The sequence below is a fragment of the Gopherus evgoodei genome, chromosome 4 (assembly GCF_007399415.2).
Source record: "Gopherus evgoodei ecotype Sinaloan lineage chromosome 4, rGopEvg1_v1.p, whole genome shotgun sequence".
NCBI classification, from domain to species: Eukaryota; Metazoa; Chordata; order Testudines; family Testudinidae; genus Gopherus; species Gopherus evgoodei.
This window is the reverse complement of record NC_044325.1, coordinates 74,887,937-74,915,572: the sequence shown is the minus strand read 5'-3', so window position 1 is coordinate 74,915,572 and position 27,636 is coordinate 74,887,937. Positions and strand designations below refer to the sequence as shown.

General features: G+C 43.7%; 1 protein-coding gene across 1 annotated transcript in view; it reads right to left on the bottom strand.

Annotated features, from left to right (window-relative positions):
- CELF1 (CUGBP Elav-like family member 1) overlaps positions 1 to 27,636 on the bottom strand; it is a 95,319-nt gene that overhangs the window by 24,105 nt on the left and 43,578 nt on the right. Inside the window, 7 exon segments of the mRNA XM_030559821.1 lie at positions 2,624 to 2,709; positions 4,198 to 4,359; positions 4,676 to 4,755; positions 4,942 to 5,076; positions 12,678 to 12,726; positions 13,200 to 13,282; positions 15,399 to 15,586. Coding sequence (XP_030415681.1) covers positions 2,624 to 2,709; positions 4,198 to 4,359; positions 4,676 to 4,755; positions 4,942 to 5,076; positions 12,678 to 12,726; positions 13,200 to 13,282; positions 15,399 to 15,576 — 773 coding nt within the window. The 5' untranslated portion in view covers positions 15,577 to 15,586.

The window sequence follows — 27,636 nt, the reverse complement described above, 5'->3', positions numbered from 1 at the left end:
AGCTACAACGAATCAGGAAAAAGATCTTGGAGTCATCGTGGACAGTTTAGTGTGCAGAGGTGGTCAAAAAAGCAAACGAAGGTAAGGAATCATTTAAAAGGGACAAAGAATAAGACTGAGAATATCTTATTGCCCTTATATAAATCCATGGTATGCCCACATCTCGATACTATGTACAGATGTTGTCTTCTCACCTCAAAAAAGATATACTGCATAAGAAAAGGTCAGAAAAGGGCAACTAAAATGATTAGGGGTTTGGAGAGGGTCCCATATGAGGGAAAGATTAAAGAGGCTAGGACTTTTCATCTGGAAAAGAAGAGACTAAGGGGGGATATGATAGAGGTATATAAAATCATGAGTGGTGTGGAGAAAGTGAATAAGGAAAAGGTTATGTACTTGTTCCCATAATATAAGAATTAGGAGCCACCAAAGGAAATTAATGGGCAGCAGGTTTAAAACAAGTAAAAGGAAGTTCTTCTTCACACAGCGCACAACCTGTGGAACTCCTTTGCCTGAGGAGGTTGTGAAGGCTAGGACTATAACAGGGTTTAAAAGAGAACTAGATAAATTCATGGAGGATAAGTCCATTAATAGCTATTAGCCAGGATGGGTAAGGAATGGTGTCCTTGGCCTCTGTCTGTCAGAAGGTGGAGATAGACGGCAGGAGAGAGATCACTTATTCATTACGTGTTAGGTTCACTCCCTCTGGGGCACCTGGCATTGGACACTGTCGGCAGACAGAATACTAGGCTGGATGGACTTTTGGTCTGACCCAGTATGGCCATTCTTATGTTCTCATGTAATGGATTAAAAACTACATATGCTACAGTTAGTGCAGAATGCAACAGCTTGCAGCATTATCTCCTGAAAATGTAAACAAACTTGTTTGTCTGAGTGATTGGCTGAACAAGTAGTAGAACTGAGTGGACTTGCAGGCTCTAAAATTTTACATTGCTTTATTTTTGGATTCAAGTTTTTTTGTACTTAATTCTACATTTGTAAGTTCAACTTTCATGATAAAGAAATTGCATTACAGTATTTGTATTAGGTGAACTGAAAAATACTATTTCTTTATTTTTTCACAGTGAAAAACACGTAATAAAAAATAATATAAAGTGAGCACTGTATACTTGGATTCTGTGGTTGTAATTTATCAATATATTTGAAAATGTAGAAAACATCCAAAAATATGTAAATAAGTGGTATTCATTATTGTTTAACAGCACAATTAAACGCGATTAATTTTTTAGTTGCGCAATTAATCAAGATACATTTTTTTAAATTGCTTGACAGCCCTAGTAATTTTTTGCTTCCACAAGATGGTGCTGATTGGTACCTGACAGGTTCATGTCTTTAACTAAGAGCTGTGAAAAAACCTAGAATGGATAGACTTGACTTTATGTACCTTAGAGTCAGAGCCTAGGGTGAGAACTGACATACTGGCTTTAAGTCCAACTTTCTACAAGATGCAGAAGGGGCTACAATATACTATTTTCCATAAGCTCCTTCTCATTAATGTATTACAGCTAAGTGATGCACACGCATAAATCAGGACATTCAAAATTAATTCACATTAACTTTGCCTCTATTCACATAATGCACATAGTGTTTAGCATGACTGTACAGTATATGGAGATAATTTTAAAGGCTTAATATGTCTATGCAATGCTGGGACCATAACTTTCGCTTTCCTAACTGTTGAATTTAATGATAGATCTATTAACAGCTTTCAACATGGTTTATTATGATATGTAGCCTCCAGACTGCAGGATCTGGCAGGGTGATTGATGGTACTAAGATGGTTTTCATTATTTTTCTTTTTCCATGAAGGCACTGGCTGCCAAACCGCTTTCAGTCACAATTCAAGATCCTTTTCAATATCTACAAATCCCTAAATGGCCTTTGATTCAGCTCCCCACAGAACTATTCTTTATGACTCTGCTGAAGTAGCTGCAATTGGTGTGAATCCTGGCTTACAGCCCCCGGTGAGGAATTTGGCTCATTTTATTAAAACACAAAAGACACTTCCCTCCTCTGTACCTGTATTAGCTCTACAGAGAGATATCAGACAGGTGACTCAAATGCATGAGCAGCAGATATCCTGAATGAAAGGCCACTTTTACAAGTCACCTTTCTTACAATAGCATTTTCTACATTTTATCCATTTAAATTCTTTCTTACAAGAAAAGAATTTAAATTAAAAGCCTCAGAGAATGTTCTATCAATTAAATATATGCAGTAGTGTTTATTTCAACATGTGATGCTTCAGACACATCCCTACTTTCAAGAAAATCTAGAGTTCCATGCCTCTCTGCTCATGAAAGACGACAAACATTTACTCAAAAACATGCCCACCAGAGGTAGGGTGGATCCTGAGAGCATACGGCAACTTCCAGGGAACCACTGCTAACTAAACTCAAAGGAGAACATCCTCGCATGCAGATTTGTAACTGCAGGGCTGGGTACCTCATAATCCCTCTCTCTCCTGTACAGTGGTGAGTAACTCAGGACTACTCTTCATAAAGGAGGCAGATATATCAGTAGCCCTCTGGTTTCCTTCACTACTAGATCACCACTGCCTCTCCTCTATTTTTGGCATGGAACCTGTCTTCAGGTGAAACACTCACCTCCCATTGGATGGAGACTGCTCAATGTGTTCAGGTTCCCAGATGAGGCAGCTGCTGTCTGCTGAAGGAGCTGCAAATAAAGCTAGACATTACACCAAAAAACAAAATAAGAGTGAGAGTGAGGGCTGGCTCTGCTTCTGGGAGAAACTGCACCACACCACAGCCAGAGCGCCGCCATAAGGAGAATTCTCATTGCCCATGCATCATGCTACAGCCAAAGCACCAGCATAAGAAGAATTCCTCACATTCACTACAGTCAGAGCACCGTCATAATGGGAATCCCTAATGCTCACGCACCACGCCATAGCCAAAGATCATCATAAAGAAAGCTTTCTCCATATACTATGGGCAGAGTACTGGCACAAAAGGAATCCACATCATCCATGCACCCAGTCCAAAAGACTGGCATAGGTAGGGTGTGTGTGTGTGTGTGTGTGTGTGTGTGTGTGTGTGTGTGTGGTGTGTGTGTGTGTGTGTGTGTGTGTGTGTGTGTGTGTGTGTGTGTGTGTGTGTGTGTGTGTGTGTGTGTGTGTGTGTGTGAGAGAGAGAGAGAGAGAGAGAGAGAGAGAGAGAGAGTCCTCTTTAAGCACCACCGCTAAATGTGATTGCCGACCACACAAAGACATAACACTGAAGCCAGACTGCCAGGGTGTGGGGAATGCCCTCCACATTCTTCAGCTACAACAAAAGCACCATCATGAGGGGAATGCCCATCATGTACTGACTGAGCCACAGCCAGAATGCCATTTAGGGGGAATTCCTGTCCTTTTCTTCATAGCTAGACTGCTGTCACAAAGAAATCCCACTTCAACAAATCCAAAGCAATAGCATAAAGGGAAATTTCCCCCACCTCTTGCATTACATCACAGCCAGAACGAGGTGAAAATTTCACCCTTCTCTACCCCCTACACTGTAACAGCATGAGGAGAATCCCTCACCCCTTGAAGTCCCACACAAGAGCCAGAGCAGTGATGTGAGAGACATTTCTCCCCTTTGAACCCAGCAAAGCCAAACAACTGAGAAAATTGGTGACAATAAGCTTGAAGAATAATTTAGTTTGTCATTTTTTGTTATAAAATGCTATATATGCTGTACCACTATTCACTATATCTAGTCTCTGCCTGCCAGTTTGTTGGGGCTTTAAATTGTGAGCTCCTTGGGGTAGGGATCAGATATTCTTTTCTGTTTGTACAGCACCTAAGACATTGGTGAGTGTCACTGGAAATAAAAAGAGTAATGTAATAAATGCTGGAGAAAAAAGAATGGGAGACGAATACAACAACTTTGATGGCAGACAGAACTGAAAAGGGGCTTGAAATTACATATATGTAAAGTACTCAAGAGAAGCTAACCTAAGGAGAAAATCTTCCCAGCAGGTGACTTTGGTAAGTTACAGTATCTCTATGCCTCAGCTCCCCATCTGTAAAATGGGGAATAACATTACTTCCCTCACAGGAATGTAGTGAATATAAATACATTGAAGATTGTTACATGCTCAAATAGTACGGTGAGGAGGCCTATATAAGCATCTTAGATAGGCAGATTGGTAGAACCCACACAGGAAACTCACTGCTAAGTATTGGGGTCCAAGTGTGTTCAGACCAGCCAGGTTTCCCCATACAGAGGCAGCGCTTATCTGTTGCATCTGCTGCTGGAGTTGCTGAGCAATACGTTTCTGCTCTTTGTCCTTCTGCGTATCTGCAAATTTCACCACGATGGGTGAAGAGCAACCCTGCAAATAGCAGTTCACATGGTTACAACCTCCCAAGCAACTGCATAAATATGACAAAAAACTATGTGAATGGCATGCTCTCCCCCCCGCACATATAAAGGTGCCCTTCCTACCTCAAATGTTTAAAATCTCAGCTGCTTTTCACTCTAGTTTGTATTGACTTTTGCTATTTGCTAAAATATTTAATAAATCTTTCAGTCCAAGACCCACTGTCAGGAAAACTAACTCCAAAGCTCCCCTCTCCCCCCACCCATCAAGCTTTATGATCTCTGTGTCGTGCAGCCTATCCCCACATCCCCAAAAAAGTTTATCTTACCTCCATGGTCTGTGCTTGGTGCATTGCTTTGATTGCTGTTTGTGCCATGGCTCTTGTTGTAAAAGTCACAAATGCACAACCTGGGGAGAGAGCAGAAAGAATCGAACTCACCCCCAGATTCATCTCAACAACTGAAGGCAAAGGAAAATGCGCCCCTGGGGCTTAAGCACCCTACCAATCACAAATATAGCTGAAATCTGATCTTGAGGTGCAAGGGGAAGAGTCCAGAGGAAAATCTTGACCTGTCAGGGAAGCTTTGTGCTTACCTCGGCTCAGGCCATCTGGGCCCCGTAATATCCTGCATTCCTCAATCTGCCCAAAGGAGGAGAACATCACCCGGATGTCATTTTCATTGCACTTCTTGGAGATCATCCCAATAAACAGCTTTCTATCTTCCACTGCTGAGGAATCAAAGGAAAGAAGCTTTGACATTACAGTAACGTAGCACTCACATCAAGCAGGGAACTCCAGAGCTCTCATTGTTTCAGTAGGCCTTCTTCATATTACCCAGCTACTCTAGTGGTTGAAATCAGAAGCTGAAGGAGCAGTGTTCCTGCAATAAGAGATACTCAGGGTGACAAAGCACTGAGTATCAACTCAGAAAGAGAGAGGTTAAAGGGATCAGCAATTAGATTGAGGAAGACTAGTTCTTCTCATTCAGTCAAACCCCTCTCCTCCTCACCTGACAGTGCGCGATTGTTCCCTACAGTAGAAATCTCTAGGGATTTGTCCAAACTCCCACCTATTCCAAGTAATAAGATTTTACTCATTTAAGAGAATGCACATAGAACATTTATAGCAAAGCTGAAAGGAGTCTACAAGTGTTTTTATGTTTTAATTACATTAATAAATAATAATGTGCTGAATGTTTGCTCTTCCCTTCCAAGCCTTTTGAATGTGGGGGATTGAACTGAACTCTTCCCACAGAGAGAGCTTTGTTGAAGGAGATATAGATGTATTCGCTCATTCTGCCATGCCCGCTACTGGTCTTGGGTGGTTCTGCAGTGCCCGTCCTCAGTTTCCTTTCTCCATGGAACTCCTCAATACAAGTCACATATTAGCACTCCTTCTTAGGCACTAGTTTGTTAAAATGAGAACTTAAAAACAGTCTTTCTTCCCAGACTCTTGCTGGTGTCACAGTTCTACCTCTCTGAGGTCTGGCTATTTCAGTTTCTACTCCAGGGAAATCTGCGTCACTGTGCTTGCGCAGAATTCATGGCCCTCACAGATTTCTTTGTTTCCCTGCAAGAGCGGTTATGCACTCCCTTCCTGGCAGTGCAGGCAGGTTGGTTTGGGCACCCAGAGCAGACGGTAGAGTCGTAAATTACCATGGGGGTGGGGGTGTTGGGCAGTCGTGTGTGTGAGAGAGAGAGAGACAGCCATTCTGTCCCTCTCACTTGCTGTTGTGGCATGCTCGGTGTGAAGGGGCAGGGCTTTGGAGTTTTTCTGAAGAGGTAAGTGTGGGGCAGGCTCTGTTCCCTCAGGCAGAGCAGAATGCAGCAGCCTGCCTGCTTAGTGAATTGTTCCATTGTTCTTAGTGAATTCCCCCAGGTGCATAAAACAGTTGTAAAAATTTTAAGGCTTCTTTACATTGCCAGAGTGGTGCAAAGGAGCTTTACTGTAAACAGTATTGCCCTATAAATGCTTATGGTGCTTTAGTGATTAAAACTGGTCTAAATTTTGGACTGAAAAAAAAATCCTATCAAAATGTGCTTCATTAACTGTTTGCTACTGACCTTTTTGGAGATGGTCAGTAGCCAGTATAAACTGTGAATCTGAATCCCCAGCCCTCACTTGCTCTTCAGTTGCCTATGATGCAACACTGAGCATATGGCTGCATTTTTTGTTGTCTAATAACCAGAAGTAAAGAGTCAATACTAGCTACATTACTATTAGACAACGCGGGTTTGGTGATTTCCTCCAAGGCTCCCCACTCCCATTCTCTGTCCATTGTACTGTAGTTCAAATAAATTACCAAAATAATTGAAACCAGCTTGATCATATTGTGTTATTTTGACAAAACAAATGCAGAATTTTAAAATATTGTGCACAGAATTTTTATTTTTTGGCACTGAATTCCTCCAGGAATAAGTTTCAAACAGTCTCTCTCTTCCCAGTCTCTCTCTGGGCACAGCTCCTCTCTTCTGAGGCCTGTCTTCAATTGTCTCCAGATAGTCTCTCTAGCTGTTCCCCCTACTCTCTCCTCTTTAGAGTCTTGGTGTTACTCAGGTGCCCTATCCTGGGTCTGTAGTCTCTAAACTTTCAGGCTGCTCCTTGGAGGCTTACGAGACTGCTTCTCTCAGAAACTCAGCCCCAGCTCTCCAGCTGGGGTTCTGGCTGTCTCCAGCAGCACTCTGTCATTTCTCCTGACTCTTCTGAGTTCTTCTCAACCCTGTATCTATAGTCCTTCCTAATTCCCTCCCCGCAACTGGGATCAATTTTAAGTCAGTCCTCTTATAGAGGACAGTTAATTTGCCCAGGGGAAGACACTTTCCCATACTTGTCAGTTAGTGGATGGTTTATGATCTAAGCCATTGGTTTTCAAGCTTTTTTCACTTGTGGACCCCTACAAAATTTCAAATGGAGGTGCAGACCCCTTTGGAAATCTCAGACAAAGCCTGAAGACGCCCTGGGGTCTGTGGACCATAGACTAAAAACCACTGCTCTAAGTCAACAGGGTATGATATTCTTTATGTTTTGTTTTATCTTATCTAATGTAACTGTAGATGCGTTCATTATCTATGTAACTGTCTACTCCTTTTTTGACTCTTACTAAGCTCTTGGACTCAGTAATAAATAACCTATGGAGCTCCTGTAATCAGTTATGTATTATGTGAATGCCCCACAAAAAAACCCAAGACCAAAATTATAGACGTTCCTATTTGTTTTATCAGTTAGAAATTTGTTAGTTTACAGTTTTATCAAATGTCTCCTTGTTCTTGCATTATAAGAGAGGGTAAATACAATTTACTTTCTTGTTACTATTTGTTATTTTATGCACCTCTATCATGTTTCCGCTCATTTACCTCCTCTCCTAACAGTCAATCTTCTTTTCAATCTCTTTCTTAATACAGCAGTCTTTCCATACCTCTACTCAATCTTGTGGTTCATCCCTAAACCTCCTCTGTTTCTGCCAATGTCCCTTCAAAGACAAGTGATAAGAATCCAACACAGTATCCCAGATGAGCACATATAATTAATTTAGATAGTCATACTGTAATCCAAGCTAATCAAAAGAGTTCACTTTTTTTTTTTGCAAATTTTTTATTAAAATTCAAAACAATTTTCATTCCAATTTTTGAAAAAGAACAATTTTAATGTATTCAAATTTTTTCATGAACATTTTTATTCAAAAATTCTTTTTTGTTTTCCTGAAAAAAAGCCAAACCCGTTTTTAGTTTGGAAATTTTCATTTAAAGACAGAAAATTTTGAAAAACACCAAATTTCCTTTAAAAATTTTCATTTCCAATAAAAGACCATTTTTGATGAAAAAATTTTCATTAGAAAAATTCTGAACAGCATTAATTATATTTTAGTATAATTTTCTGTCCCACTCTTTTTGCATCCTAACATTCTGTTCGCTTTCTTCTCTGTCACTGTGTACTGAGTAACTGTTGAGTTATCTGCCATCACACTGCCCATATTTTTATGTCATGTACAAATTTTGCTAGCTCATTGCTGACCCGCTTTCCAGACCATAAATATATTAAACAATACCAAACCTAGTATGGAACCTCAAGGTATCCCACTGTTAGCCTTCTGCCACTTTGAAAATTGACCATTCATCCTGAACTCCTTGATTGTCTTTTTGACAGTTTCTAACCCATGGCAGAACTTTCTCTCTCACCTCATGACTAGACACCGATAACTTTCTGAAACATTTACCTTTGGGCCTGAAACTATTTTCTGACAGGACTCTAACCTGATGGTGACTTTGCATATCAGAGAGAGAGTTTGAGCACACAAAGTTCAGCTGATTTTGTAAATGAGAGAACAATTCATTTCTCATAAATAAATTATAGCTCCCTTTTTCTGAATTTCTCTAGAGCTGAAACAATGAGACATTTAAATGTGGCCTATAACTAGCCACCAGAGCATCCTGGTGAAATTTGGTCTTGATTTGATTGAATTAAACAAAGCCCCCATGTAATCTACTGTGATCTGAACCTAAATTTTGCAGAAAGGTTCTGCTGCACTCTGAAGGAAATTCTCAAAATTCTGCACAAGCTTCAGAGCATTTTTAAAACAGATGATGTTATTGAGCTAAATATGAAAATGGATAACAACATAGTAGCCCCATGTTATTTACTATGGTACAGTCACACTATATTTTGTACTGCCCTTACATACTCAGTTTATTATATACCACAGATTGTCATCTTTAGGTTAACAACCCATTTAGCTGAATAGAGCAGTTCATGTTTTTCAGGGCTATTGTTATAGGCCAGTGGTCCCCAACCTTTTTGTCTGTGGCCGCCAGACGAAGGACCGTGGCAGCGGTCAAGCATCCACCAAAATGCCACAGAAATTCGGCAACATTTCGGCGGCGACACCTCTGGATGACGTTGCTTGTCGGCAGCGAATTCGGCGGCATTTCGGCGGCTGCTCGACCACCAGCCAGGACTTGGGCACATTCAGATGCCCCCGTGGGCACCATGGCACCCGCGGGCACCGCGTTGGGGACCCTTGTTATAGGCTGTCTGCAAACAAGCAGAAATCATTCCAGTACATTATATTTTCAAGGCTTTCTTCACAACCACAAAGGCCAGAAGCATAACATTTACTAAAAAATAAAAGCCAAAAGCTCAGATTCTGGAGCACAATTCTGTGACAAGCTTTGCTGCTATGAAAAATCAGAATAGATCCCCAGTTACAACCTTTAAAAATGGATGTTATGCACAGTACTTTTTGCACAGGGTTTGTCACAGAGCTCAACAAAGGAAGGCAGCACTCTGGTTAATGTAGCTGGCCAGTGAAAGTGTAAGGATGGCTAAGCATACCTGGAAAGGTTCAAGGGTGGGAGCTCTGCTCTTATTCACCTGAATCATTCCTAAGGCCATGTCTACATCTAAAATTTTGCAGCGCTGGTTGTTACAGCTGTATTAGTACAGCTGTATAGGGCCAGCGCTGCAGAGTGGCCACACTTACAGCAACCAGCGCTGCAAGTGGTGTTAGATGTGGCCACACTGCAGCGCTGTTGGGCGGCTTCAAGGGGGGTTCCGGGACGAGAGAGCAAACCGGGAAAGGAAACCAGCTTCGCCGCGGTTTGCTCTCTCGGTCCCGGAGCCACCCAGCAAACCGCAGGGAAGGAGACCTGCTTGCTCGGGGTTCCGGGACCGAGAGAGCAAACCGGGAACGCCGCGGTTTGCTCTCGCGTTCCCGGAGCCACCCAGCAAACCGCAGGGAAGGAGACCTGCTTGCTCGGGGTTCCGGGACCGAGAGAGCAACCGGGAACGCCGCGGTTTGCTCTCTCGGTCCCGGAGCCACCCAGCAAACCGCAGGGAAGGAGACCTGCTTGCTCGGGGTTCCGGGACCGAGAGAGCAAACCGGGAAAGGAAACCAGCTTCGCCGCGGTTTGCTCTCTCGGTCCCGGAGCCACCCAGCAAACCGCAGGGAAGGAGACCTGCTTGCTCGGGGTTCCGGGACCGAGAGAGCAAACCGGGAACGCCGCGGTTTGCTCTCGCGTTCCCGGAGCCACCCAGCAAACCGCAGGGAAGGAGACCTACTTGCTCGGGGTTCCGGGACCGAGAGAGCAAACCGGGAACGCCGCGGTTTGCTCTCGCGTTCCCGGAGCCACCCAGCAAACCGCAGGGAAGGAGACCTGCTTGCTCGGGGTTCCGGGACCGAGAGAGCAAACCGGGAACGCCGCGGTTTGCTCTCGCGTTCCCGGAGCCACCCAGCAAACCGCAGGGAAGGAGACCTGCTTGCTCGGGGTTCCGGGACCGAGAGAGCAAACCGCGGCGAAGCTGGTTTCCTTTCCCGGTTTGCTCTCTCGGTCCCGGAACCCCGAGCAAGCAGGTCTCCTTCCCTGCGGTTTGCTGGGTGGCTCCGGGACCGAGAGAGCAAACCGCGGCGAAGCTGGTTTCCTTTCCCGGTTTGCTCTCTCGGTCCCGGAACCCCGAGCAAGCAGGTCTCCTTCCCTGCGGTTTGCTGGGTGGCTCCGGGACCGAGAGAGCAAACCGGGAAAGGAAACCAGCTTGATTACCAGAGGCTTCCTCCTTCCACGGAGGTCAAGAAAAGCGCTGGTAACTGTCTACATTGGATTACCAGCGCTGGATCACCAGCGCTGGATCCTCTACACCCGAGACAAAACGGGAGTACGGCCAGCGCTGCAAACAGGGAGTTGCAGCACTGGTGGTGCCCTGCAGATGTGTACACCTTCAAAGTTGCAGCGCTGTAACTCCCTCACCAGCACTGCAACTTTCTGATGTAGACAAGCCCTAAGACATATAGGAATGAAGCTCCTTCCTGTGGGCTTTCTATGGTGCTCTAGAAGGACTTTCCAAGCAGCGTCCAACCAAATTGTTTCAGATTACAAGATTTTCTCATGCTCTTGTCAATCAGTTGCAGCCAGCACAGCTTCAAAATCTGAAATTATTCTTTATGGTTTTTCTAGTCTCTTTGTTACATGAATCTCAATTGTTACTTGTAACAATGTGGGTTAATTTTCATACAGAAGTATGATTTTTAATTGGTTTCCCCACAAACTCTTTGTCCCTGCCTTCAAGACCCAGCACAACTCCAACACTGCCTATATCTCATATCCCGAGTAATGCAAAACCTTCCATAACTCCTACCCTGCAATACTGCCAAGACCTGAAATTCCGTAGGTTTTTTATTCTCTCTCTCCAATTCCCATGCCTTTTCCAGGTTGCTCCTTATTTATGTAATGACCTGCCAAACTCAACTGAGTCAGTCACCAATCCTTCCTCATTCAAACTGTCTCCAGATTCACTCCTTCCATGTTGTCTAGAAGTAGTGAGTTAAATGTGTTTATATATAAAGATGACCCCAACTCCAAGTTACTCCCTTCTCCAGGGTGTCCAATGCATCCTGTCTTCTTTATGTCTATCTTTTAAATTGTAGGCTCTTTGGGGCAAGGATTGTCTTTCCAAGTCTGATACAGCACTGAGCACACAGCTGCTGTGACAATCAAACAATAAATATACCGGTCCAAGAAGACAATAAAATTAGAATAAGCATAAAAGAATGAAAAAATACTACAAGATATTATGCTACACACTGTTAATCAAGGCTGCTGAATTATTGTATGTTGTTTTATTGTATTATTTGAGAAAAGTCTACGATTATGTAACTAGATTATTGAAATGTACTTGTACAAGGGAGAAAAGACAAAAGTAGGGGGTTACATGCAACCTTAACTCTGGCATTTTCTGCATGTACTGATATTGCTGATGGAGTATCTGTGTATAAATAAACATATTTCCATTATGAAGAATTTATTATTTATACTGTGGTAACAGTTAGGGTCCTCAACCAGTCTGGGGGATCATACTGGGCTAGCCACTGTACAAATATACAGCAAGTGATAACCTCTGCCTTAAAAAGCTATTTAGACCCCCGTTTCATCTTTCCTGTAAAGCAAACACACCTTATTAGAGAAGACTGTGACTCCAACACTAGATATGGTGGACTTTGTCTCAAACCAATCGACCAGCCAAGTACATGGATAATGGTAACTGGGGTTAAATACCAGGCAAGTACAGAAAATAACTCACTGAAAGCCTTCTCAGTTAGCAGAACTGTTGTGTGACCAGCAGCAGCAGGAGAGAGAGTGTGATTCCAGGAAGTTTAAAAACCTCACCTGTATTTATTTATCCCTTTGTGGGCATAAATTCCTCCCAGCTCTCGAATTCACTAACTTCACCACACACACAGATGCTCTGCTGCCCAGAGACCATTACAACTGGGATGGGCCCTCTTGGAATTTCCCTTTCAACATTAATGAGACCCTAAAAACCAGACTTTAGTACAACTTACCATTATTTTTTTCACTGTCAGCTGGTTTCATCTGGATGGGATGGTGCATCTGAAACCCAAAGAAAAGCACCTCAAACTTGATGCATTCACTCTGTAACTAGCTGAGTCACATTACTCCACAGGAACCACTAAGGACGTGGAGGGGAGCCAACACAGCCATTAGAGAAGGGTGAGACATAACCCCACAGAAATTTCTAGGAAAGGACCCCAGGGAGTGTTCCCTATATCTTTCATACTGATATGCCCCCATTCCCCCTTGGTACCTCAGGGTGTTCCCCAGATGCAGCGCACACAATTCCCTGCCATCCCTTTCCCTTCAAAACCTCTTGAAAATTCCTCAGAGATCTGCTGCCATGACTTGTAGTTCAAGGCCCCTCCCTCCGAAGTCATGTTCTAAAATAATCACGCAGAAGAGCATGGCAATGTTTGTGCATCAGTGAAGCCAAAGAGCTCAGAACATGAGTAACTGCAGGACAGAAAGACAAGCAAAAGAGATGCTTGAAGAAGCATGCTGCCTCTTACCCCTGGGAGGATCTTCATGTTGTGGAGAGCATTCTGTGCTTCTAGTGCAGCTTTACGGGTATAAAATGTAACAAAACAGCACCCTGCAATGCAAACCCAAAACAAGCAAATCAAGGATATTCAATTCCTGTGTGACATACTGGGATACACAGTGCACCACTTCTACCCCTCAAACACAAACTCTTTGATAGACACGAGGATCATAGATGGAAACAGATGGCAATAGCTTAATATTGATTCTATTTAGAATAGGACTTCTGTCAAAATAAGTACAATATAACATGTGATGTCTTCAATGACTAGGCCCAACAGCCCCTGTATCACACTCAAAAGGTTCGTAAGAGCTCTCCTCTCATCCAAACTGGGCTTGCCCAACAATACTTTTCTAGAGACATTCTCATTTTTCCAGTAAGCACAGTGTTTTTCTGCCAGTGCAAGTAATTGTTCAATACTGTCAGCACCACTCTCAAAGATACCTAGCCCAATGAGGACTAACTCTTGGCATCACCAGGGCTAAGCCTTCTCTAGACAGACTTTTAAATGCTCCACTTAGCACTCAGGACAAATAATGAACATTCTCTTTGTTCACTTAATCAGACTCTAGCCTTGGGCATAAACTCTTGAGATGGAATTTGTCTCCACTAGATAGGCATCGTGTGCAAAGCAATTACACTCAACAGTTCTCAAATGACTGTAGTTATTTATACAGAAAGTTACAACTCCAAAACATAACCAATAATGCATGATGCCCCACAGGCTTTTTGTCTATAAAAGTGGATATAGTTACAAATAGGATAGTTATTAATACAGTTCAGCTTTATGAGCAGTCCTTAGCCTCTACTATTTCTGTCTCCCCTAATGCACACTACAGAATCATAGAAATTAGAGAGAGAAAAAAACTGTTAAGTTTTTCTAGTCTGTTCATTCCTCTTCCTTCAAGCCCCTGGGACAGTGCAGACTTGCAGGTCTGTGTGAAGTGTATTCTCCCTCACCCCAATTCCTTTCTCCCTCTTCCCTTGTCTTCCCATCAGCACAGGCTCTGGGTGGCATTCGTGATTTAGGACCTGACCACCTCTGTTTCCAGATCGACAACTCTATCCCCTTTCTGTGCAGACTAGAAAGACGTTGCCTGTACTCCCGTGAGAGCATGTCATTCAGAGAGGTGTTAAAGAATAGGTTACTGTATTCTGTTTTGCTAGTCTCCAACAAGTAGCTACTCTAGAGGATGGATATAAGAACCAGAAGTTAAAGATGAAGCAGCACTACTATAAGTTTCTTCTCCATTCCCCTGGAGCCAAGATAGGATTGTTCCCTACTTGTTCAGTTTAATTTTAAACATCAACAGCAATTAGGCTCTCACCACTTCCCATAGGTGACATTTCTGCAACCTAATAGATCTCTACAAGGAAGTTTTTACTGATACTCGGCAAAATTTACCCTTTCAAGAAATTTACCAGAAATATTAAATAAAATGCATATAATAGTCACATGTAAACATCTCATAGCAAATCCCCTCTCTCACAAGCCAAGTGACAAATGCTTATAATAGACTACTTAGTTGGCATATACAAAGCAGATCTGTGAGCTGCATCTGAACTTTCCTTCTCAAAGTGCTTTACAAACTGTCATTACAGGCATGACTCACCACCTCTGAAATGGAGCTACCCCCGGGTTGAAACACAGCAGTTTGACAGTGCACAGAAAATCTATGAAACAGTTAAGATAGGAAGGGAAACATATTGTAGCCAACTGAACTGCAGGAGAATGTAATTACTTGATATGAAATTTAGCAAGGACACTGGGGTTAGCAACCTCTTAAAAGAGTTCCACCGACCTTCAGTTGGTTCAGATGGCCAAGACCTGTTTTGAATTTCATCCAAAATATTACACCTCCAATATTACAGTCCTTCAGGAGAGAAATCTAAACCTAACAAATAGGCTACATACCTTGGACACCCATTTCCCTTGATGGTCTCCCATTTGTCTGATCACTCTAGCCCAATTTTCACAATGAGATCACAGTACAGCTACATATGAATGCAGATGCACTTATAGAGCACAAAGGTCAGATGTGTATATATTTGTACATCTATAGCTAACTCCTTGGCATGTGAATAAGCAGAGAGATGAAGCATGACAGAGTGCAAGTGACTAAAGCTGGGAACCCAAGTATCAGCTAAAAAGGATAGAAGTGCTCACCTTTGCTCTGAGGAGGGTTTTGGCTCCTGTCCCTCAGGACGTTAATTTCGTAGACAGCACCATACTGTTCGAAGAGTTCTCTCAGATCCTTCTCACACCAGCTGTGTGGAACCTGCCCCACAAACATCTTGATGGCATCTAGGTCAGGTTGATCTGGGTGATCCAGTGTGCCATTCATTTTCTTTGAGCTGCACAGGACAGGGAGGAACTTCTGTTACATCATCATCATCACTTCCTGTCTAGATTAATCCTTCCTAGGTACCAACTAATGTTGCAGCTCCAAACAGTCTGCTTATGATGCTGTGGAAAAAGATCTCTCAACAGCAGTGTTTTAAAAGGACTCCTGCACACTCCAAGCAAACTAAGAGAACATTTAGATTTAGCCATCACTCTCACTATAGAGCTCTGTGCTTGGAGACTGTCTTTCCCCTCCTAGCTCCTACAGCAGGGATTGGCAATCTTTAGCACCCTTGGTGGACTGGGCTTGTTTGTTTACCTGCCGCGTCCACAGGTTCGGCTGATCACGACTCCCACTGGCCACAGTTCGCCGCTCCAGGCCAATGGGGGCTGCGGGAAGCGGCGTGGGCTGAGGGATGTGCTGGCCGCCATGTGCCAAAGGTTGCCGATCCCTGCCCTACAGTATAATCAGCCATCTGGATTTGGGACACCAAAGTCTTTTGTGTAAAAGACTGAACTGTCATTGCTCATCACTGTAGAACTGGACACAAGAAAAAACTGGAGTGGGAAGGAGCCAAAAACCTGGTATTTGCAGCAAACCTACACCAAACCATAAAAATGATTGGGGAGCAAAAGAATTTTTATTTAAATCTGACAATCCACAGGTCCCTCTTAAGCTAAGGAAAAGTGACTAGAATGAAGACACTAGAAGTTCCATAAGAGGTTCACATTACAATAAGATTCTCATGGGTCCAGAGAACTCTGAACAAAATTCTGGGGAAAAAACAAGGTCAGGATTGTGGCTGAAAATGAACACATTGGTCTTGTACACTATTTGGTCCCACAAGATGATCAGGACTGATTTATCATTGATCTTGAAGTACCATCATTTTGAGAAAACTAATGGAATATAGTACAAGGAGCCCAATTAGGGAGAAGGAATCATTTATCAGAATACAGTAAACAAGATTTTGTCTTCAACAGGCTTCCAGGTCATCTCTCAAACAGCACCCAGCAACTGATGATCCTACACAACAATCTGCATTGGCTCATTGTTTAGCTAGTGCAAGATGAGTCTTACTATTAGTATCAAAGACCTTAAATAATACAGGGTGAGTTGCTCCGGGAGACTGCCTGAAATGCTATCCTGCTACAGCAGTGGATATTAGCAGGGTGAAACTGCTAACAATCCCTATGTATAATCTAGAAGAGTGAGGGGAGAGGGGGCCAGTGGCTATGAAATGATTCCCTCCTCCCTCCCACACACAGTTGAAGGCCGTGAGTGGCCTTCTGGGCCAGTCTTCTTATTTTAGTTTTTTTGTTGTCCTCTTTATTTACTGTACATTAAGGAAGATAGCTGTTTTATCATCTTGGACTTATCTGTGGTCATGTTCTTCCACAGTGTTTATTAAGAAGTCTTAAATCATGGAATTTTAAAAAACAAAATTACCAGTCAAGTTCCATTAAATGTCGACTGGATATTTATTGTGTGTATTCTGGCATCTCTTTCAACTTGCTATGTGCTGGTTCAGACACATAGGAAGACAACTGTTGCCATAAAGTGCTCCCACATTTTAAGAAGGGGTTGACAAGGATGGGAAGCATAAAGCTCTTTACTGGGAAAAGGAAAGGGTGTGACATAATGCCTTTCACTCCACCAGAACTCTCACTGCAAGGGATTAATGCCTTTCAAAGAAAACCCAACTCCTTTTATTAAGGGGTGAACTACATAATGCTTGAATTCTGAGGGAGAGCAACTGATAGGTACACATTATCCTGTGGCAGTTGGTCCCAGCTCTGGTGTCACCCCCATGAGAAGCTCCAAGAGGGGAAAAACAACGAGGAGTACTTGTGGCACCGTAGAGATTAACAGCATGTCTCCTGGTGGCTAAATCCACATGGTCACCATATGACCTTAGAAACAGTTCAAAGATCATTCAATTCCTGTCTAAAAGAGAGCAGTCCAAAGCCATTCAGAAGGCAGGAATCTCCTAACACTGCACTTCAGCCACTGGTTTCAGAGCATCAGTACAGTGACTTCTACTGGATTCTGTAAGGATTGCCACCAAGTAGTTCTACCCCAAAGGGGTTAACTGTTTTCAGAGGGAATGAAGATGTGTTCTGAGCAGGAGAAAAATCAACTGTAAACAACTTCCAGGATTTCTTTTAGAATGCAGCTCCAAGACTCTCCTGCCCTTTCACCTTTTCCTCCAAGGGGAATACATTAGGTAGGAAAGAAACTTCCAAAGAGGCAATTCCAAGCTAAGAACATAAGCAAAAAAGCAGATATGAAGATATAAAATACTTACACAGGACTGGCATTCAAGGAACAATGGTCCACCATCATCTCTGGGAGGAAATCCAACTTAAACGCAGCCATCACCTCTGTCTGTCACAAACCACTAACACTAAGTCAACGTACTGTCTAATCCACAAACAAAAACGCCACTTCCTAAAGTCCTGCAAGTCTTAACACACCAAGCCACACAAAAAACACTCAAATCACAGAAACAGGAGCTCAGGGAGACCAGCAATAGATATCAGAGAAATAGGCTGGACTGGAAAAGGGACATGGAGTCATGGATTAAAAGGGGGATGTGACCATGTGAAGGGAGGCTCAGCTCACTACACAATGAAAGTGCTGATGCATTGGGCTTGTTTTGTGCAATTTTCCCTGGCGAAGCAGGACTGAGTGCTCTGTCAGATAAACAGAGTGTCAGATCAATGAAGATAGCAGTGGTTGACAGAGCAGAAGGAACACAAACTCTAACCTCACAGACCCCAACAAACTCTTCACCCCTAAAAATGCCAGCCTTGGGGTCCACTAATAATAGGTGCTGGAACTTGGATCAGGACCTGAGTGTTGACACCTTACAGGGCCAACATAGATCAAGGTATGGCTGATATCTTTTGCCATAATGAGTTCTAGTAGTTTGCTGCTACAAGGAGGCTTGACCACTCAAAATCTCCTTCTTATCTGTGAAGGAGTGCCTGCTCTGACTACTCTCCCTCTGCTACGTGCCAAAACACATGAAGTCTCACACAATAAGAATAATACTTTGCACATACATTCAGAGTACATGAAATGTGAGGGCAAGAACAGGAGAAAGTGTCTAGTGGTCATTGTAGGGAACAAAGCCAACACTCTTGGATTCTGTACTGACCAATGCTATGGATTAATTGAGTCATCTTGGTAAAGTCAGTTGATCATGGTGCACCAGTTTCCTTATAATTAAAACAAGGACAATACATGCTGACCTACCGAGGTTAAGAGGTTTATATGTTTGTAATGCACTTTGAGATCCTGGAGAGAAAGATGTTACAGATATGCACAGAACTACTACAAATGGGAAGACAAAGGAGCCCAGTGTTGAATATGCTGGGAAAACCGATCAGTACTAACCTGAATGGAAACAACATTTTAAACCATGTGTTCACCAATATTACACAAGAAACAGTTGCACTCCATTACTGTTTTAACAGCCGTCCTCCACCACCTGGCAAGGATCACATCCCACGCGCTACCTCTGTGAAATGATGAAAAAATAACTGGTCTCAGATACATCCGTTTCCCAGTTTGGGAACTGCAGACTTCACATTACCTTACACTCAAACATCACTCCAGCTTAGAGTCCTGCCAAAACTGCTCTCTAAAGTTTGCCACAATTTCGGGACCAGGAAGCTCTGCAGAAAATAATGTGGTTACACAAAGGGAAGATGTAGTGGTGATTCTTTCCAAGGTTTATGTAGTTTTGTAGCTTGGCGCTGCAGACTCCAGGTCTTACCAGTCAAAGGATAGCAGAACACCAAACAAAATACTTCCGTCCAGCCTTCCCAAGCAGTTCTGCCTGGCCTTACAGTTGAGTGCAGAATGGAGGGAAGCTGTTCTGGCAACAGATTCTCCTGGAAGATGGATTTTACAAGGGGTACTGACATTACTTATAACATTTCACAGGAGGAGTTTGATAATCATTATGGGTGACTCCTGCCATGTCTTCCTACTCTTCTTTCTCTAAAGAAAAGCTGGCTTCATTCTACTGAACATAAAACATAACAGTTTAAAGGCAAACTAGTTTGAAATCCCTTCATTGGCTCCCTAAAGATTTCCATGTCAAGTTTAGATTTTTTGGTCTTACCTTCCAAGCTTTATACAATTCTGCTTCTCCCTCTGTGCCAGTTCTAACTCTCTTTACTCCCACTCACACCTTTCAGTCCACTCAAATCTCCCTCCTACTATTCTTCTTCCACTCTCAAACCTGGTCTACACTATGAATTAGGTCAACCTAAGTTGACCTGCATCAACCTAGTTGTGCATGTATATGCAGTACACCAAAATTTGTCTCTCGCTGATGTAAGCACCCGGTTACAGCAAAATGGTAACAACTCCTCCCTGAGCAACACAGAACCATGGTCAACCTACTCGCAGGACAAGTGTACACACTACATTACTTGTGTCAACCCTAACAGTCCAGCAACAACTATCTCACAATGTCCCTGTGACAGTGACCACTCAGGTCACAATTTTGATCTCCACTGCCCAGTGGTCACAGAGACCAGAAGATTGCCCCACTACCAACCTTTAAAACTCGTATGTTTTTGAAATGCCTTTTCCTGATTGCTCACCTTCGTGAGCACACCTACCAGCTCACTTTTGCTGTGTGTATCTGACCATGTCAGCTCCATGCACACACAGAGCTAATACATATGCTCCTGCCTGGAGCAGGCAAAAAGTCATGGATATCCTCATTCTGTGGGGGACAAGGCTGTGCAAGTACAGCTATGGAACAGTCATAGAAATATCAACATCTATCTGCATATTGCACATGGGATGCTGAAACTTGAGCATTACAGGGATGAGCAACAGTGCTGCATGAAAGCAATGGAACTTCACTGGCATGCCAGAATGTAAGGGAGGTCAACAAGAAATCTGCTGCTGCTCCATAGATCTGTCACTTCTACAACGAACAGCATGTCATACTTGGAAGTGATCCCACCAGCATCCCACTCTCCACTTTGGACACTTCTCAGGAACCCAAAGCAGAGACCCCCAGACAGCAAGATGGGCGAGGGGGTGCTGTGCGGGACTCAAACCATGCCACAAGCTGTCTGAAACTCTGCCAGAGACAAGCCAGTTCTGTCAGATGAACATAGATGAGCCTGCTGATGAAGGGGAAAAGAGCTCGGGTAAGAGTGTACATGCATTATTGCTGATAATCGTTTTTTCCCTTTTCGGTGCCTGAAACCTCACCTCTTCTGCCCTTCTTCCTCATTTAAAAATTGCCCCCATCCCATATCCACGATTAGAGAACAAAGGCATTGATTTCTGATTCCTTACTTTTATGTTATAATGTTAGAAAATAAAATATTAAGAGAATCAATTCAAAAAAGCAGTATGACAGTCCAATTATACCATCCATATCAGATCAGTGTCTGGTGATCGGGTAGAGGTAGAACAGACAGAATTAGAGTTGCATCCGCTTTTAAATCCTTTGGTTTCTTGGGCTAGGCAGAGGGAGCCATGCAAAGCACTTTGTTTATCTGAATAGGGATGTTCCTTTTATCCTCTTGAGCGATCTCAATGGAAATTTCATGGAGATATTCTGCAATCCTCTCCTGAATTTCTAGGTATGGCAGCCGTGTTTTTCCCCTCATGATATGAAACGTTCCCTTGTCACTCTGCAATGAGTTTGGCTGGCACCACTGCAGGCTAGTAGGATTAGGGCCCAGGTGGCTTCAGGATGTCAGTAGAAGATGGGTTCTCTGTGCCTTTGTCACTCTCAGGAATTAGATATCAACCAAAATCACCACTGCCTGTGAAAATATCGCTTATATATGGAGATATACCTATCTCATAGAACTGGAAGGGACCCTGAAAGGTCATCGAGTCCAGCCCCCTGCCTTCACTAGCAGGACCAAATACAAAAAAATGCACCAGGACATCATGGGTTTGCTCAGGCAACAAACTCAGATGCTGTAGAGCAGTATCGACACAGACACTCCAGACTCAGCAGCTTTTCTAAACCTTGGAAAACTCCATGGTCAGTGCACTCTACACTCCCCAACACGACAAGTGGCAGCATGATGTACATCCTTACCTCTACCAAGCCACATCAGGAGAAAACAAGAACCAGAGCAACGCATATACTGACATGCAAAAACCACAGGATCAGCCACAACTTACTACACCAGGGGCAGGCAACCTGCGGCACGCAAGCTGAATTTCAGCGGCACTCACACTGCCCGGGTCTTGGGGGGCTCTGCATTTTAATTTAATTTTAAAAGAAGCTTCTTAAGCATTTTAAAATACTTATTTACTTTACATACAATAATAGTTTAGTTATATATTATAGACTTAGAAAAAGAGGCCTTCTAAAAACGTTAAAATGTATTACTGGCACGCAAAACCTTAAATTATAGTGAACAAATGAAGACTCGGCACACCACTTCTAAAAGGTTACCGACCGCTGTACTACACTGTAGGAAGTTTACATGAATGTTCACGGTTTACTTCCATTTATACTTGAAAGTTTTAAAGTATGGTTAAGTCCCTTCATTTTCAGTTTAAACAGATTTTTACCGAAAAGTTCACGAGTTTTATAAAAAATATCATTTTTTTTTCTGATTTTCATCCTACTTTTGTAGGATTCAAATATATATAAAAATAACTTGTTTTATTAGGAAAATACAATACATTGCATGAGATATATGTATTATAAGAATACATTAGTCTCTGTGTATATTCAAAACTGCCTGTATAAGTAAGGCTATTATTAGTCTAGAAGATACACACAAACGAACAGGCGTGTACGCAAGCTCTAGAATGCGTATACATCTGAACGTACTGACGAATTTCACGCCTACCATGTACATATTTCAAGCTGCTGGCAGATAACGGTTTGAAGATTTGACAAACTAAAATGGGAAGAAAATGAAAATCTGTATCAGAATACAAGTATTCAAAAGTTTTAAAAAACAAAAGCAGGAGAAAAGGTTGAAGTTGACTCTTTGCGCTGCAAATGGTGTGGCCGAATTATTAAATGTAAATATCTATAGGCTAATAGTTCTAAATCTACAATCAGGGCTTTGGAGTTGTGCTCCAGCTCCAGAAAAAAACCTGCAGCTCAACTGCTCCGGAGCTGCTCCATGCTCCAGCTCCGGGCTCTGTTCCAAAGCCCCGTCAACAGTAAACTGTTTATTGAAACGAAAAGTTTTATTTGGGAATTAAAAGAGATATTTTCTTAAACTCCAGGTGTTTTAGTTTTGCAGCAAACCTCACTGATGAATGGAATTCTAAGCATTAATCTACTGAATACTTTTTCCTCCTGGGTCTTTCCGTCCACCAAAATAAATCCCGATATTTACCCAGAAAAATTATTAAGAGCTTTTTGTATTGATTTTCACTTGTTTTTGTTGTTGTGATAATACACACTGAAAGTCTCAGGAAAAATAAAATAAAAACTGAAAATGAAGGGCCCTAAGTATGGTTTACCCTGTTACAGTGTTGCTAAATGGTTTTTACCTTGTATGTTTGCTTGCACTTTAATTTGTTGCCTGTTTCTTTGAACAAAATAAAATTGTATTTTTGGAAACACAAACTATCTTTGTTAGTTTACACCACACATGGCAAAATTCACAGCAGAAGGCAATAACCCACCTATACTCAATCACTGCATACACGAGACACACTATTTCATAGAAGCAACAGACAACATTACTGTGGATGACTGTTAAAATGGCCTTTTCAGGCCTCCCTCAACCATATGGCTCCACAGTTGGCTCTTCTAATAGACCTAATAGTCCAGCTGTTCAAATTCAGAAGACAGTCCACTTTGCTGCTCTACCCTGGCGGTAGCTTTTCCCCCTTCACGTCACAGATATTATGCAGTACATAACATGCAGCTATAATGATGGGTATGTAAAAGCAGCAAAGAGTCCTGTGGCACCTTATAGACTAACAGACGCATTGGAGTATGAGCTTTTGTGGGTGAATACCCACTTCGTCAGATGCATGTAGTGGAAATTTCCAAGGTATATACATGCAAGCAAGAAGCAGGCTAGAGATAATGAGGTTAGTTCAATCAGGGAGGATGAGGTCCTGTTCTAGCAGCTGAGGTGTGAAAACCAAGGGAGGAGAAACTGCTTTTGTAGTTGGCAAGCCATTCACAGTCTTTGTTTAATCCTGAGCTGATGCTGTCAAATTTGCAGATGAACTGAAGCTCAGCAGTTTCTCTTTGAAGTCTGGTCCTGAAGTTTTTTCTGCTGCAGGATGGCTACCTTTAGATCTGCTATTGTGTGTCCAGGGAGATTGAAGTGTTCTCCTAAGATTTTTGTACACTGTCATTCCTAATATCTGATTTGTGTCCATTTATCCTTTTCCATAGAGACTGTCCAGTTTGGCTGATGTACATAGCAGAGGGGCATTGCTGGCATATGATGGCATATATTACATTGGTGGACGTGCAGGTGAATGAACCGGTGATGGTGGGGCTGATCTGGTTAGGTCCTGTGATGATGTCGCTGGCGTAGATATATGGGCAAAGCTGGCATCGAGGTTTGTTGCATGGATTGGTTAGAGTTACTATGGTGCGGTGTGCAGTTACTGGTGAGAATATGCTTCAGGTTGGCAAGTTGTCTGTGGGCGAGGACTGGCCTGCCACCCAAGGCCTGTGAAAGTGTGGGATCATTGTCCAGGATGGGTTGTAGATCCCTGATGATGCGTTGGAGGGGTTTTAGCTGGGGACTGTATGTGATGGCCAGTGGAGTCCTGTTGGTTTCTTCCTTGGGTTTGTCTTGCAGTAGGAGGCTTCCAGGTACACGTCTGGCTCTGTTGATCTGTTTCCTTATTTCCTCGTGCAGGTATTATAGTTTTGAGAATGCTTGGTGAAGATTTTGTAGGTGTTGGTTTCTGTCTGAGGGGTTGGAGCAGATGCAGTTGTACCTCAGTGCTTGGCTGTAGACAATGGATCGTGTGGTGTGTCTGGGATGGAAGCTGGAGGCATGAAGGTAGGCATAGCGGTCAGTAAGTTTTCGGTATAGGGTGGTGTTAATGTGACCATTGCTTATTTGCACTGCGGTGTCTAGGAAGTGGACCTCCCATGTAGATTGGTCCAGACTGAGGTTGATGGTGGGGTGGAAGCTGTTGAAATCGTGGTGGAATTTTTCCAGTGTCTCCTTCCCATGGGTGCAGATGATGAAGATGTCATCAATGTAGCGTAGGTAGAGAAGGGGCGTGAGTGGATGAGAGCTGAGGAAGTGTTGTTCCAGGTCAGCCATAAAAATATTGGCATATTGTAGGGCCATGCGGGTGCCCATAGTGGCGCCACTGATCTGGAGGTATATATTGTCATCAAATTTGAAATAGTTGTGTGTGAGGATAAAGGCACAGAGCTCAGCAACCAGTTGTGCTGTGGCATCATCAGGGATACTGTTCCTGACAACTTGTATTCCATCTGTGTGGGGGAGGTTTATGTAGATAGCCTCTACATCCATGTCAAATATCAGAGGGGTAGCCGTGTTACTCTGGATCTGTAAAAGCAGCAAAGAATCCTGTGGCACCTTATAGAATAACAGACGTTTTGGAGCATGAGCTTTCGTGGGTGAATACCCACTTCGTCAGATGCATGTGACGAAGTGGGTATTCACCCACGAAAGCTCATGCTCCAAAACGTCTGTTAGTCTATAAGGTGCCACAGGATTCTTTGCTGCTTCTACATCCACGGTGGCTAGGATGGTGTTTTCTAGAAGGTCACCAATGCATTGCAGTTTTCTCAGGAAATCAGTGGTGTCACAGAGATAGCTGGGAGTGCTGGTGGCATAGGGTCTGAGTAGAGAGCCCACATATCTAGACGGTCCTTCAGTGAGAATGCCAATGCCCGAGATGATGGCGCATCCAGGATTTCCGGGTTTGTGGATCTTGGGCAGTAGATAGAATAACCCTGGCCGGGGCTCTAAGGGTATGTTGATTTGTTCCGGTATTAGTGTAGGGAGTGTCCTGAGTAGATGGTGCAGTTTCTTAGTGAATTCCTCAGTGGGATCTGAGGGAAGTGGCCTGTAGAATTTGGTATTGCAGAGTTGTCTAGTGGCCTCCTTTTGGTAGTCAGACCTGTTTATGATGACAACAGCACCTCCTTTATCAGCCTCTTTGATGATAATGTCAGGGTGGTTTCTGAGACTGTGGATGGCATTGCGTTCTGCATGACTTTAGGTTATGAGGCAAGCGATGTTGTTTTTCCACAATTTCTGCCTGTGCACATCGGCAGAAACATTCTATGTATAGGTCCAGACTGTCATACCCTAGATCCCTAAATGATGGGCATGTTTGCCTCATTGAGATCCAATCTAGTGAGTAAACCGTGCCAGCAACACCTCAATCCTCCAAAAGCATTTACTTGTGAAGGCATTCTGTGCCCCCCAAAATTAAAATTCTGCAAACAATATTTTAAAATTCTGCAAATTTGTCAAATAAATGTGAAGACTCCAGTATGGCACCCAACTCTGACACAGTGCAAGGACCCAGTCTGCCCCAGAAACACCCCTGGGCCCTGCCTCTCGGTGTGGGCCGGCAGGCTCAGCAAGGCAGGATCCAAGTGTAGAGGGGCTTAATGTGGGGGATCCAGGCGTGGGTTGAGAGGGTTCTGTGTGGGGGCAATTTGGGTGCAGGCGGCTCAGTGGGGGATCTGGTGCACAGGGGCCTGTTGGGGAGGTCTAGGTGAAGGTGGTTGGGGCACAGTGGCAGGGAGTGGGCTAATGGGGGTAAGGCTGAGCTCAGCAGAAGCGTGTTGGGGCCTCAGTATGGGGTCCAGCTGCTGAGGGAGTAGAGCTCAGTGAGGTGAGAATCTGGCTGTGGGGGGCTCGCTGGTGTGGTCCAGATGTAGGGGATGTGGGAGTCATGGGGAGAGGGGTTCTGAGTGCGTGTGTGGGGCTCAGCGGGAGGGTCTGGGTATGATGGGGTCTAGCATATAGAGGAGCAGCTCCCTGTACAGGAATCCCTCCCCCTGCAGCTGAGGAGCAATGGGTGCAGGAGAGCTTGCAGAGTTTACTGCAGCCGGGGGAGAAATCTGGGGGTGGGTCTGACCCAGCCCTGGATGCCACACAGGGGAAGAGAAAGTCCCATCCTCCCCAGCCCAGCCGGGACTAGCAGCTGAGCCCAGCGCAGGGCAGGAGCCACCAGCCGGGTCTTCCCCAGTCCCGCCTCCTGCCCACAGTGATTTACCTCTCTGCCGGCTGCCCTGGGCACCCAAAATATACTGCTGGGGAGGGTAGCATGACTGCTCTTGTGGTTTCCCTTTGCTTCCCTGTCAAAAAGTCAGTTTTCCGTGGGGAAGAAATCTGCAGGTGATATAAATTCTGCACTTGTGCAGTAGCGCAGAACTCCCCCAGGAGTATGAATTGTTACTGCACAGATTAGGGTGACCTTATTTCCCAAAGGAAAAGTGGGACACCGCAGCTAGCCTGACACCCCCCCCCCACTTCCTCTCCTCATGCCGGGCTGGCATTGCTGCTGGTCCAAGTCCTGCCTCCCCACCCTGTGAGGCTGGGCTGGCGTTGCCACTCACCTCGCCCCCCACATTCCTCCACATCCCACTTTTTGACGAAAGTGGGCATTTGTCCAGTTTGTTCTTGCCAACTGATCAAGTCAGCAAGACCAAATGGGGTAAATGCACACTTTTGCCAAAAAAGTCAGGACAGCTGGGACAGGGCTTAAAAAAGGGACTGTCCTGGCCAAAACGGGACATATAGTCACCCTAGCACAGATAGTACCAATACACATTTTCTCCTCCTCTAGCATGCCTCACATCTGCTCTAGTAGTGCCACCACTATTGTCAAGAGGTAAATTCAATTTGTGGCACACTGAATCATTGGCTCCCTGCTGAGATTGCGACAAGTGGGACAACTAGTGTCAAATGGGATAGTGCTTTTAGGTCAAAGCTTATCTGCTAGGAAATGGATTAAATCACCAATTCACTGCACACAAGTCAAACAGCAATCAAGACCCAATTTGCCAGTGACCTAAATGTCATTCCTAATAACATGAGCCATTCAGTCTCAACCCCTCCACAC